The 14,105-nt window shown below is 43.7% G+C and overlaps 1 protein-coding gene across 4 annotated transcripts in view; it reads left to right on the top strand.

Annotated features, from left to right (window-relative positions):
- Positions 1–14,105, top strand: part of TGDS (TDP-glucose 4,6-dehydratase) — a 417,256-nt gene that overhangs the window by 287,436 nt on the left and 115,715 nt on the right. For 2 of the 4 annotated variants that reach the window (XR_015299323.1, XM_086934798.1), the window contains exon 6: positions 13,890–13,988. The exons of the other annotated variants lie outside the window; for them this stretch is intronic. Coding sequence is in view for 1 of the 2 variants with exons in the window: in XM_086934798.1 (XP_086790924.1) it covers positions 13,890–13,988 (99 nt within the window). In the remaining variant the exon portion in view is untranslated. The remainder of the gene's footprint in view (positions 1–13,889; positions 13,989–14,105) is intronic. 4 annotated transcript variants of the gene reach the window in all.

Raw genomic sequence — 14,105 nt, 5'->3', positions numbered from 1 at the left:
AAACTCTGGGATCTACTCGACACTACATCACCGGACGTCGCTTTCCTTACTGAAACATGGATGAACGCATCATCAACACCCGATATCGCCATAGCCATCCCGGACAATTACAAGATCATCCGAAAAGACCGCACCAACCAAACAGGAGGAGGCATCGCCATCGTCCATAAGAACACCATCAAAATCACGACCAGCTCCGACGATAACCTTGCAACCGCCGAGCACCTCCACTTCCAGGTCCACACCGACCCTAGAACCACACTCAGAGGCACCCTCATCTATAGGCCTCCAGGAACCCGTAAACAATTCAGCGATGACTTCATCAGTCCACATGCCCTCGCCTCCGAGAACTACATTCTATTAGGAGACCTCAACTTCCACCTGGACAAGAAAAACGACAGCAACACCACCACCCTTCTTGACAACCTGGCCAATCTCGGCCTCAAACAACTTGTTGACACCCCCACCCATGCAGCCGGACATACGCTCGATCCAATCTTCACCTCCAGCAAACACATCACCTTCGATCGCACCACAGCTCTCCACTGGACGGACCACAGCTGTGTTCACTTCAGCTACAAAACCACCTCGACCCACAACCCCCCACAACCTATCCCCCGAAGGAAATGGAACAAAATTACCACCGACCAACTCCTCACATCGCTCAACCAAAACCCACCCGCCCTCTCATCGGACCCAAACCAAGCTGCCATCAAATTCAAACAATGGATCACTCACAGCGCTGACGAATTAGCACCCCTGAAAAACCACCACACCAAACAAGACAGTAAAAAGGCCCCCTGGTTCAACGATGACCTTAAGAAATCCAAAAAGCTATGCCGCACTCTCGATAAAACATGGAGAAAAAACCCAACCACCGACAACATGACCACCTTCAAGGCAGCCACCCGCAAACACCCCCAGCTAATCCGAGCCACCAAGAAATCAGCACTCAAGATTCGACTCGACAACAACGCCCATAACAGCAAGGAACTATTCAACATCGTCAAAGAATTCACCAACCCCACCGCAGCCTCAAACGACATCACTCCCTCCCAAGACCTCTGCGACTCGTTATCCTCCTTCTTCTACAACAAAATTGCCGACATACATAACAGCTTCGAAAACAGTTCCAACAAACAATCCTCTCCACCCCCCTCAGAACCTAAACCGCCGTCTAACAACCTCAGCGCCTGGAACCCAATCACCACCGAAGACACCATCCGCCTAATGAACTCCATCCACTCTGGCTCGCCAACCGACCCCTGTCCCCACCACATCTTCAACAAAGCAGAATCCATCATCGCACCCCATCTCCGTGATGTCATCAACATCATATCCCTCCTCCCATTCCCGGCCAAAGTCATTGAGAAAGCCGTCAATAGCCAACTCGCTGCCTTCCTCGAATCCAACAACTCCCTCGACCCCTCACAGTCTGGCTTTCGAGCCAAACACAGCACTGAAACCACCCTCATCGCAGCAACAGACGACATCCGAACACTACTGGACAATGGAGAAACAGTGGCCCTCATTCTACTCGACCTCTCCGCCGCCTTCGACACTGTTTGTCACAGCACACTCATACAACGCCTCAGCAACATCGGCATAAAAGGAAAAGCCTTGGACTGTATCATCTCGTTCCTAGCTGGGAGAACTCAGAGAGTCCGTCTTCCCCCGTTCAAATCAGAGGCCACCGAAGTAATCTGCGGTGTACCACAAGGATCATCACTCAGTCCCACCCTCTTCAACGTTTACATGAGTCCACTCGCTTCCATTGCGCGTCAACACAACCTCAACATCATCTCCTACGCAGACGACACCCAGCTGATCCTCTCCCTCACCAAAGACCCCAACACCGCTAAAACCAATCTTCACGAAGGCATGAAAGATGTAGCCGTATGGATGAAAGACAGCCGCCTTAAACTTAACTCAGACAAAACGGAAGTTCTCATCCTAGGTTCAACCCCCTCTGCCTGGGGCAACTCATGGTGGCCTTCGGATCTGGGCTCAGCACCCATACCCACGGACCACGCATGTAACCTTGGCTTCATCCTAGACTCTTCACTCTTGATGACCAATCAAGTCAACGCCGTCTCTTCCTCCTGCTTCAATGTACTTCGTATGCTCAAAACATTTTTCCATTGGATCCCCGCCGAGACAAAAAAGACTGTCACCCACGCACTGGTTACAAGTCGACTAGACTACGGAAACACCCTCCATGCCGGAATTACAGCCAAATTACAGAAAAAACTCCAACGCATCCAAAATGCATCAGCGAGACTCATTCTGGACATCCCTCGCCAAGATCACATTACAGGCCACCTGAAAGACCTCCACTGGCTTCCCGGCAACAAGAGAATAACATTCCGTCTCCTCACCCACGCACACAAGGCCCTCTACAAACTAGGTCCCGAATGCCTCAACACTCGACTATCCTTCTACACACCCACCCGCCAACTGAGATCCTCCAATCAAGGCCTCGCCACAGTTCCGCGTATCTAAAGATACACCATGGGAGGTAGATCCTTCTCCTACTTAGCGGCCAAGACCTGGAACTCACTCCCCACTCACCTCCACCTTACACAGAACCACATCTCCTTCAGAAAAGAACTTAAATCCTGGCTATTCGACAAATAATGAACCCCCTCCCCAAGCGCCTTGAGACCCTCTGGGTGAGTAGTGCGCTATACAAATTCTCGAACTTGAACTTGTGTTAACATTAGACCCATGCTGATAGCGTCCAACACTATTAGTCCTGTTATAAGTTTCATTTATACTACCAGAGCCGCAGGGATTGGTGATGTTGTATGTGAATTGTGCGTCCCTAACTGGTGTCTGTGGATCAAACACCCGCCTAGTTAGCCTTTGTTGGGGTGTGGGTTTGCACAAATGTGCGTAGAAGTATCCCAGTGGGCGCACACAAATACTGTTCTCGTTATAAACTAGTGAGGAAGCTCCCAAAAGGACAGTTGCCACATGCTGGGGATGTTTAAAATTTACAACAATACAATCCCCACTGCCCGTCTTTTTAGAAGGTCCTACCCAGTTCACCCTCCTTACTGCCATTATCTGTTCTGAATAAGAAATGGGAAAACCGCAATTTTTATTAAGCCACGCCACTGTCTTATTTTTCAATGATGCATGAGATTCATCATAAGGTGAGGCGGGGTGGGTACCACAAGGTGGAACATTGGTCAATACTGCCACAAACGGTGCACAATCAGGTGGTAGATTCAGATATCGAATGTACCTGGGGGGTCTAGAGGCTGGACCACTTCGTGGGGCTATATTGGGTTGTGTCAACAGAACAGTTGCCACTGGGGCGGCTGGTATACTTAATGCCTCATTCCCAGTGGTGGCTGCTGCAACAATATTCCCCCTGTTCAGATGGTCTTTAGCTTTCACCACATCCTGGCACTGCCATTAATTGATGCAGTCAGATGTGTAGATATCAGGCCACCCAGCCTGGCCACTTCCGTGACCAGGGTCTCAATCTTGTTGGTTAGTGGTTTAATTAACTCCTCTATCTTCATTGTTAGTTTTGCTTCTAGATTTTTAATGAGAGAAGCAAACTGATCAGAATTCAGATTAAAACCACTGTCATTATTTCCTGTAAACACAAAAGGGTTCATGGCAGGGCTGTGAGCTTCTTTCCCATCCTTTTTTTTAGCGTTAGCGTTATGTTTCCCCCCCGTTTTTGATGTGCTGTCCTACAGGTTCGCATCGGCCTGATGACAGGCGGAGCTTCACTTATTACACCTATTTCCTCACTTATCAGGGCGTGTTGGTCTGAGTGAACCTCGACACTCACTGTAATGGGCGTCGGTGGTTCTACTATGGTAACACCACTCATATTTGCCTCAATGTCTATAGTCATTCTAGTGGGAGACAGTTCTGGCAGGTCCACTATCGAAGTGCCCTTCGCTAAAGAGGCTCGTCTATCATTATTTATCTGGTTAACTTTCTTAACCAAATAGTTATCCATGGTGGCGGGACCCAATGCTGGTTTATCGCTTTTAGATTTAGACATCTTAGATAACTGTGGTGCAAGATATAAACTCAGGTAAAACCACTACTTACTCATATGAAATATAACAAAATATGAAATAAAGTATCATGTGAATAATACACAATAGAGGTCCAGTTAAAATGATATAGGGTCCCTGGCCCAGTCCAGTCTCCTCAGGCCTCTGAGGGCCACAGAGAGCCCGCCCTTTGCCCGGACTTCGCCTGGCGCGTCCCGTGGGACGAGGGGCTGACGTTGCCTTTATGCGCCTCCTGGCGCTGTTGCTGCGTCACTGGTGGTGGGAGGGGCCCGGCGGAGCCAAGCCCAGCCGGGATGCAGCGGAGCAAGGCCCGGGCCTTTGCTGTTGGTGCTGCGCGTTGCGGAGCCCGGCCGTGTCAAACAGGTACCGCAATCTTTTTTATATATATTCCGCAGTAAAGCTGGGCTTTAATATATTTATAAAGCCTTTTAAACGAGCTCACCTGCATCTTGTAATGCACTCTTATTTGCACTATACGCGCTGCTGTCTTCTTTGTAACGGTTGTATTTGAGGGAAACCTGCTCAGGGGGGTGTGCTGTTCCTCGTATGTTTTTATTAGTGTAACTTACAAAACTGATGCCCATGTGGTACTGGTTTTCTGATTTTGCTGAAAGGTTGCACATATGCTGCCATAGATGTACATGTGTTAGTGGAAGTGAAGCTTGCACCATTTCCTGTTCCCCTTGTAACCGGACTTCCTTTGCCCACCTTCCTCTTTCTCACCTGGTAGCCTGTCTTTATTCTCCCCATATGCTGGTCTGTTCCTACTTTGTAAAACTCCCGCTCTTCCTTTTCACCTAGCCCTTCTTACCCTTAATATCCAGTTGGGCCCTGCCATTTTGCCCTGCTTTTCGTCATGCAAACTGCCGTGTTTCTCTTGCTATGCCCCTACACATGATTGTGAAAAAGTGTTTGTCAAGTTCCACTAACGTACATCGTTGGCAATAGCATTCCATACGTCCTAACAAAACAAATGTACATGCCAGCTGATACATACATATCCTCTTCCACACAGAAAGAACAGTTACAACACATGTAGTGAAACTGAAAGTAACCCTGAATGTGTGAAAAGCATTTTCGCTAATACTATGCACTTGCCAAATCCTTGGAAAGTTACTGAAGGTTGCAAACGTCTTTTCTTTAAAGAACACAATGGTTGATGTTGCCACTGCTTATTTACCTAGCTTTCAACCATATGAAATTAGTAACCACTCTTTCCTGTCTGCTTTTCCACGAAAATGTGGATTTAGTTTGTGAACAGACATAGACAACAGATTGCTTAACATATGCCAATTTCGACAGAACAATATTTAAGGATATTTGTGAGTAATAGCTTAACAGATAAAAGAACCAAGAAAAGGTTCCATGTTTAACATGCAATTATGTGCCCTTTGCAGTACAAATATTCGCATCAATTCTGAGATATTGCGTTCTTTCTATTGGGTCGATTGGTGTCACTGTAGTTTCAACATATACAGTTTCTCTAATGGAATAATTCTGTTTGCTTTTTTTAATTTTTTGTTCTGAAGAGTATTGCAACCTCAAACTAGCTTTGTTAGTTCTACCTTTAATCATAAAGCTGAAACAGTGATTGGCATAAAGGTACTTCATTTGAGTGCCTTGAGATCTGTATAAAGACGGAAGAGTTCTGCAAATGAAATGATAGCCTTCAATTGAGCTAAGATTAAAGAAGCTCAACCAATGGGTGCAAACAGCAAGAAAGTCCCTGATAGGCTATTGAAGGGTTCTTGGATATGGTCAGCCAAAAAATGCAGTAAGGTGGCTCCTACGTTCTGCAGGATATTGAAATTAATAAAACTCTGTGTGAAACACTTAAACTCATATAAGAGAAACAAAGTTAGAGGGGGAACATCAACAAGCAGTCCACGCAAAAAGGAACAACCGTAGCATGGTAGAACCCATTGTCTCTGACACCCTCATAACCAATATTTGCATAATATGCTCATAGTTGCCCATGGCTCAATTTGACATGTTCCAAGACCAAAGGCTTGTGCTGAGTTCTAAACAATGCTTTGACAAGGTAAACAATCACCATCCCACTAAATTCTCTTTGGAAATAAAAAAAATACCAATAAAAGGCATTGCCAGGAATCTCTGAGTCTGCTGGGATTTTAGCTTAAACTTAAACTCGCAGAAACTCCCAGATTGCAACGGTAGTCAAGTTGTTTTGTTAACAGCAATAACTCCTCAATCAACTCCTTCCTTAACACAAAGCAAAAGAAATAATGCAGAAACAGTGCAGCGCAGAACATGCCCTCTCCACGTCCATGCAGTGAGACCGTATTCTCTCAAAGGCAGGCACGACCAGCTGTTTGGTACAAAAAGGAATAGACCAAGTGCATGGCAACAGGACTGGTACCAAAAAGGTAAGCAAAAAACATGGTGAATGATCAGCAGGTTCAGCTGAGCAATCAGCCACTGCATAGTCTTTCTTGTCAATCAAAAAACAGAGGTGCTTCCAATAAGTTCACAAAAGGTAGACCGTCGTTAATAAAAAGTCATGAGGTCCACGGATCAGGATTATAATTCACCAGACAGTTGCTCATAAGCCTTTACTTTTTTATTTTTTACCGAAGCAAAGAAAGGACCTGTCCCCTTTGAAATTGATGAAAAATCAACAGTGTTTATGCTTCTATTAATAATGTTTCAGTAGTAGATATATTGTCCAGCCTCCTAAGAATATCATTTTGAGAGTTTATTTTTAAATTCTATTGCCTCTTCCCTCTTATGGAAAGTACTCCACTAGATACCCTCAATTTAAAAAACTGCTGGCTAATTTCGTTCAGCATGACAGGGTTATCTTATTGATACGTGTGCCCTACATCCATTTGCTCTTGTTGCCACTTCAAATCCAAGTGAGCCTCCACGGTCCGCCTCATTTTCTATGCATAGGAGTTCCCTATCCAAAGATTGTGTTTTTGCACATTGGATGCCCCACTAGTGATAGCGGACCACATAAGCACAAAATAAGGAGCCAGACATCTTCCAGAGTCAACCTCGTCTTTTTCATCCACTCGTTCAAAGAAAGCAAGGTCAGGGTGGAGTCTGACAATTTCTCTGTGAACATTACAACGTTCATGAAGTAGGAAGGAGATAGCTTAGTTCTACCCAGAAAATCCACGTCCAGAAGAAACTCCAGATCAGGGGCCACTTGTATTGGGGCAATCAAAGCTGTTTTGTCCTGTTACATGAAGATAATGTCAATGTAAATTATCACCCAAGCTCTCAGAGCTGCTGTTGCAGAGTTGAGCACACCACAATGGCACCAGACCTTAGAGGATAGTGCAAATGTGGAGGGTTGCAAACTTTCATACCGTTCTTCCTGTATAGACTGTAAAAAACTGTGATATGAAACTGTTATATAAGTCTTTGAGATTTAGACAAGCCACCTACGCAATCCTAACCACCTTAGGAACAGGTCACGCAGGGAACCGGGACCTCACTAGCACCTGTACTAGGAGAAAACAACCACCTAAGCATCACATTACCTGTAGGTGTATAGGCACATCACACATGATGTATCACAACACATTCAGAGGTGTAGGGAAGGAACACACATGATGCAAAGGCAAAGGCAAGCCCGTCTGCGCCCGTCCGCGCCAGAACGCCGCCAGCTGCCTTGCCACCATCCTCTGTTCAATCCGGTCTTTTTACTATACCCCTATCTCTGAGAATGGCTACAACTACTCCACCTCACATCAGGTATGCACGAAAAGATTTGTTAGACTTAAACCACTTCCCTTCTAAAGTATCAGAAAAACTACTAACCGATCTTCAGAAGGCCCCCTGTGCCTGCATCAAGACAGATGATGCCCAAACTAAACTCACTAGTCCCCCACAGGGAAAATACACAGCTATATATTTTAATGCCAGATCTATCCCAAGACATGCTCTAGAGATATGGAGTCTCCTTAACTTTGAAGACCCAGATCTATGTTTTATATCTGAAACATGGCTACACGAGCACGCCATTCCTGATCTTCATACAGCCTTTCCCCAGCAGTATTCTATGATTAGACGTGATAGAACAGGGGGAAAAGGTGGTGGAGTACTCATAGCAGCTAAGGAGAATATGAATGTTCAAATCATAGAAAGCCTTGTGTTAAATGATTCCGAAATCATAATTTTCAAAGTGAATAGGCTAGGAAAAGAAGAAATATGGAAAGGGGCATTATTATACCGTCCCCCTGGGAAAAAAGGAGACTTTGCCAACATCCTATTAGAAACCATAGCCCCTCACGCACTGACAGCAGACTATTTTTTACTATTAGGTGATTTTAACTATCACGCCGACGACCCGTCTAACACCGATACAGAAAAATTAATCTCCGCTATGAACACCCTCAATTTGACACAAAAGATTACTGGCCCTACCCATCAAGCTGGTCATACGCTCGATCTTTTATTTACCAACTCTCCTAATGTCTTGCTAACCACTCCTACCCCACTATTATGGACTGACCACTTCCTTGTGAAATTTTTCATAAGTAGCCACAGACCAGAAATCGTAAGAAATAAAAATCAAAAATCATGTAGAAACATGAAAAAAATAACTTTAGCTGCCTTTTCTGAGAATTTTGCGACAGACCAAACAAATTTAAAGGAAAATGTCAATCTTGGAGCTATGCATCTGGAGTCCGCTGTCTACAAGGCACTGGACACGATAGCCCCTTTTCGAAAGGTGTACTGTAGGGAGAAAATTTTGCCTTAGTTTACTGACCAATTAAAACATCTCAAAACCTTAACAAGGAATGCCGAAAAAACCTGGCGTAAAAATAAAGACCCTAATAATCGTAAAATCTATCAAACCCTACATACTAAATATATGAGGGAAATAAAAACAGCGAAAAGAACACACATAGCTGAACGAATAAACAAAGCCGAGAATTCGTCTGAGGAGCTCCACGACATCCTAAAGGAATTTACTTCCTTTAAAAGTCCGCAAGAAACACCAAAAACAAATGAATGGACGGAAAACCTTTCTACGTTTCTAGACGACAAAATCACAAAAATATGTAAATCCTTTGAAATAGAGAATACATCCCTCCAATACCTGGAACAGGAGCTACACGCGAATCAAGCTGTACACACAAATGATTCATCTCCAAGCTGGTCCACTTTTGATCTGTTGGATAACGAAAAAACTATGCTATTAGGACGCAAAATCAAATCAGGCTCCCCTAGTGATCAGTTAACCTCAAAACTATTTGCCATTCTTGCCCCAGTGTTAGTAGACCCTTTTTCCTGCCTCTTAAACACATCCCTGACAGAAGCGGAATTTCCTAAAATTTGGAAGGGAGCAAGAGTTAAACCCATAATAAAAAAACCCGGTGCTGATGCAAACACTTTCTTAAATTACTTCCCCATCTCTTTGCTGCCCTATTCAGGGAAAGTATTGGAGGCATTTGTAAATGAACAACTGGTAAACTATCTTGAGAAGAACAACCTACTCGACTCCTCACAGTCGGGTTTCCGCGCTGCCCACAGCACGGAAACAGCCCTGATCGAGGTTGCCGACAACATCAGACTTGCTCTTGACAGACGTCAATCTTGCATTCTGGTGCTTTTGGATCTGTCGGCTGCCTTTGACACCATCTCCCATCAGATCTTGATCAGAAGACTGTGGGAGTGTGGTGTCAAAGGGCAGGTTTTAAAATGGTTCATCAGTTATCTGTCAAATCGAACAACTACACTGCAAATAGACGAGACCCTGGCCAGCACTCGGCCTGTCACAAGAGGCGTGCCTCAAGGCTCTATTCTCAGCCCCTCGCTTTTTAACGTTTATATGGCCCCTCTGGCCAAATTGATCAGGGCATATGGATTCGACGTGTTATCATACGCAGATGACACGCAAATTCTGGTCACCCTCGGCCCTGATGTAAATGACACCAAAAAGCGTTTTAAAATGTGCTTGACAGAGGTAAAAAACTGGATGAGCCTAAATCATCTCCAGCTGAATGGCACCAAATCTGAAATTATGACATTTGGGCGAGCAAGCGAACATTGGACGCATGACTGGTGGCCCCCGGAAATGGGGAGTGCCCCAGCCCACTTGCGACAGGCCACGCCCCGCTGACCTTTCTCCCCCTATAAGTCATGTGCAATCCTCGGACGCGCAGCGGACGAGCGCAGCGGGAGCGCCGTTTGCGCGCCGAAGGCTCGCCTAAGGCAAGCCCGTCGGCGCCCGTCCGCGCCGGGACCGGGCCCAGGGCCATGCCCCCTGACCAAATTAATATCAATAGAAGAAGATGGACCTATTCAAGCCAGGAGCTCCAATCATTAAGACCTTACGCCATATGTAGTTCGATTGATCTACAGGAGGAAGGTAAGACCTGTCCATCGTGTTCACAAACATTTGCTTTCGCACGAATTAGAGCTCTTAATATGACCTATAACCAACCAAAAATACCTACTCACAGAAAATCAACTATTAAAGCAGGTCTGATCAATGCTAGATCTATGGTCAAGCACAATATTCATACAGCAGAGCTAATTGAAAGCCAAAAGATAGATCTTTTATTTGTTACCGAAACGTGGGCAGATGAAGCATCTGACGCCGATGTGACCCTGGCGATTCCAAAGGGCTACTCCATATACAGAGCTGATAGAAGAATGAAACGCGGAGGAGGTTTAGCGATTATAGCTAAAGAGAAATTTATGACCAAAAGCTCAGACAAAGGAAGCAACCCAGATTGTGAAATGTTAACTTTTCAAATAAAAATTACCAACAATTATACATTTAATGGCCTATTGATCTATCGACCACCTAATGCTAAAAAGCCTTTAATTGAGTTGTTAAGTCTTTTTCTAGAATCAAGTGTGATGAATCTTGATTATACAATTCTAGGAGACTTTAACATACACCTGGAAAAAACATCTGACCCCAAGGTAATTTCTTTCATAGATGAAATGACAAACTTTGATTTAAAACAAAAAGTACATTTAGATACGCATTGCGCCGGACACACCCTGGATGGTATTTTTACATCATGTCAGAAGATAAATAAAATTGATACACTTACAGTCCCATGGTCAGACCACAAGATGGTCTCATTCATTTTAGAAACCACACAAGATACAGGAAGACCGGCTGAAGCTATAAAAAAAACCACATATCATGATTGGTCCAAAATCCAACCCCAGGCATTTATGGATACCCTATGTTCGTCGTATCCAACTCTAGATGCAGACAGCAATAAAGCATGTAAACAACTCAATAAGTGGCTGGAAGATGCAGTCCAACTTACAGTCCCACAAAAAAAAGTTACTTTTAAAAGAAAGACCCCATCACAACCATGGTTTTCTGAAGCTTTGAAGGAACAAAAACAATCGTGTAGAAGAGCGGAAAAAAAGTGGAGAACCAATTACGACGCAGAGAAAAGAAAAGAATATAAAGCAGTTTTAGCTAGTTATAAAAAATTAATAACATCAGAGAAAAGTAAATACTTCATTCAAAAAATTAATGAATCAAAAAACTCAAGTAAAACTCTTTTCTCTACTGTCAAAAAACTTTCAAAAATAGAAAATAATACCCTAGAAGAAATGACACCAGACTTCTGTAATACTCTAGGAGAATTATTCGTGAAAAAAGTTTCCTCAGTATACGATTCTTTTAAAAGCCACAATATAGAAAGAGCTAATCAGTTAGATCAGACTACCTCAAAATTAGAAAATTTAACGGAACAGTCAGTCCATATTACATCGTTCCAATTTACTTCCCCAACAAAGGATCAAATTCAGAAAGAACTACTTAGCATTAATTCAGGTAGTACAACTGACCCCTGTCCACCCAAAATAATGCAAGTCTGTTCAGAACAATTAAGCCTGCTACTAGAATCATTATTTGACCAAATACTCAAAACTAACACCTTTCCGGAGGACTGGAAGATGATATCAATCAGACCATTACTCAAAAAATCAAATTTGGACTGTGAAGAACCAAGTAACTACAGACCGATAGCCAGGATTCCTTTTGCCGCTAAAATATTAGAAAAACTCTTAAACAAACAGCTATCCCGCCATCTGAGGGATGGCAACTGGCTGGACCACTCTCAGTTCGGGTTCCGCGAAGGACACGGAACAGAAACAGCTTTAATTACAGCCGTGGAAGAACTCAGAAAAGTGATGGACAATGGATCGAAGGCCGCCCTGATACTACTCGACCTATCGGCGGCCTTCGATACGGTCAGTCATGAGATTCTTCTAAATCGTTTAAAAAGAGCAGAAATAAATGACTCGGCATGTACCCTCATCAAATCCTATCTAGCCAATAGAACTTTTTCAGTAGAAGTAGGCGAAGCAAAATCCAAATCCTTTAATTTACCATGCGGGGTCCCACAAGGATCCTCGCTGAGTCCTACCCTTTTTAACCTTTACGTTGCCCCTCTGGCTGAAATAATAAGAAACTGTGGATTCACCCCAATATCCTATGCCGATGACACTCAAATTGTAGTGACCATCAGCAAGGTAGTAAAGGAAACAGCAGAGAAATTCCAACATTGTATGACACAGGTCAGTCAATGGATGGAAAAAAACTGCCTAAAGCTCAACGGAGATAAAAGTGAAGTGATGATACTAGGGGGTAACACAAACATCTGGTCCCCTACCTGGTGGCTTAAGACTTAGGTAGATGCCCAGGATCATCAGAAAAAGTGAAGAATTTAGGTTTCACTCTTGATATGAATCTATCTTTCGAAGCCCAAACCAGTAAGCTGTCATCAACACTCTGGTACATCCTAAAAATGATAAAAAAATTATTTCCATATTTACCACAGGACTCACGTAAAACAGTAGTAACAGCATTGGCCTTGGCGAGACTGGATTATGGAAACGGTCTATATGCCGGAGCTAGGACAAAAGTCATAAACAAATTACAACGTCTGCAGAATGCAGCCGCCAGACTGGTTCTAGGCATTCCCAAATTTGAGCCGATCAGTCACAAACTACAGACTTTGCATTGGTTGCCAGTTGCAAAGAGGGTGACATTTAAAACACTCTGCCTAACCTATAAGGCATTTCAGGGAAAAGGGCCACAATTTTTGAGACCTCATCTGAAACAATACGAACCAACGAGACCTCTGAGATCCGGCCAATTGAAACTAATTACCGTTCCCAGATTCAGACGAGCAAACTGGGGCGGTAGAAGCTTCCTTGTACACGCAGCACGTACCTGGAATCAGCTACCTTATGCCATAAAAACTTGCCCATCCTTAGAATCCTTTAGAAAGGAAGTAAAAACATGGCTTTTTTCTTCATAAACTCTAGACACCGTTCAAGGGATGGAAGGATATATCACAGCGCCAAGACGCCCATGGGCAATCGCGCGCTATACAAATTGATAAATCAAATCAAATCAAATCAAATCTTGGAGAGCCCATTCAGACCAGCCTGGGAATTCTTTCATGACCTAGCAACAGATGTTAACCAGTTTTGTTACCCAGTGTAGCTACGCCATAACAGTGAATTACTGGATTTAGAATCCAGTCATTCCTGCTAATGCCCCTGCCATGCATAGCAATCTTACTAACATCGGCATTTGGTTGCAAACATATTTCTATTCTGTAGCCGACTGCTGAGCCTGACACTGTTGCAGTTATGATTAAGATCAGAATAAAATTAGGAGTGCAGTAGAGTGTGTGAGAAAACTAAGGCGGCCTCTTGATAACTGGTTTAATATAACACTACAAATGTTTAATGAGGGCCTATGTTACTCCCCATGTGTATTTTGTTTCAACTAAATGTGGTTTGAATAGCTATGTTTAGTTATGTTGTTGGTAATGCTGTTCTCACTAAATATCTTACAATAATTTAACATTTTATTAGACATTTGATGAACTGTCCCCTTCTCGACCAACAAATCCATATGCTTCATCTAAAGTAGCTGCAGAGAGATGTGTGCTTTCATACTGGGAAAAATATAAGGTACGAATATGCAAGTCTGAAACAATTATTGACAAATGTATGTTATTTGTGTCTGCTTTCGAAAAAAAACATAAGGTAACAACGTGAGGACCTGGTTTCTGTCAAATATGTAACTAA

The sequence above is a fragment of the Lissotriton vulgaris genome, chromosome 8 (genome assembly GCF_964263255.1).
Source record: "Lissotriton vulgaris chromosome 8, aLisVul1.2, whole genome shotgun sequence".
NCBI classification, from domain to species: domain Eukaryota; kingdom Metazoa; phylum Chordata; class Amphibia; order Caudata; family Salamandridae; genus Lissotriton; species Lissotriton vulgaris.
The sequence above is the reverse complement of the archived record's forward strand: the minus strand, read 5'-3'. Positions and strand labels throughout refer to the sequence as shown.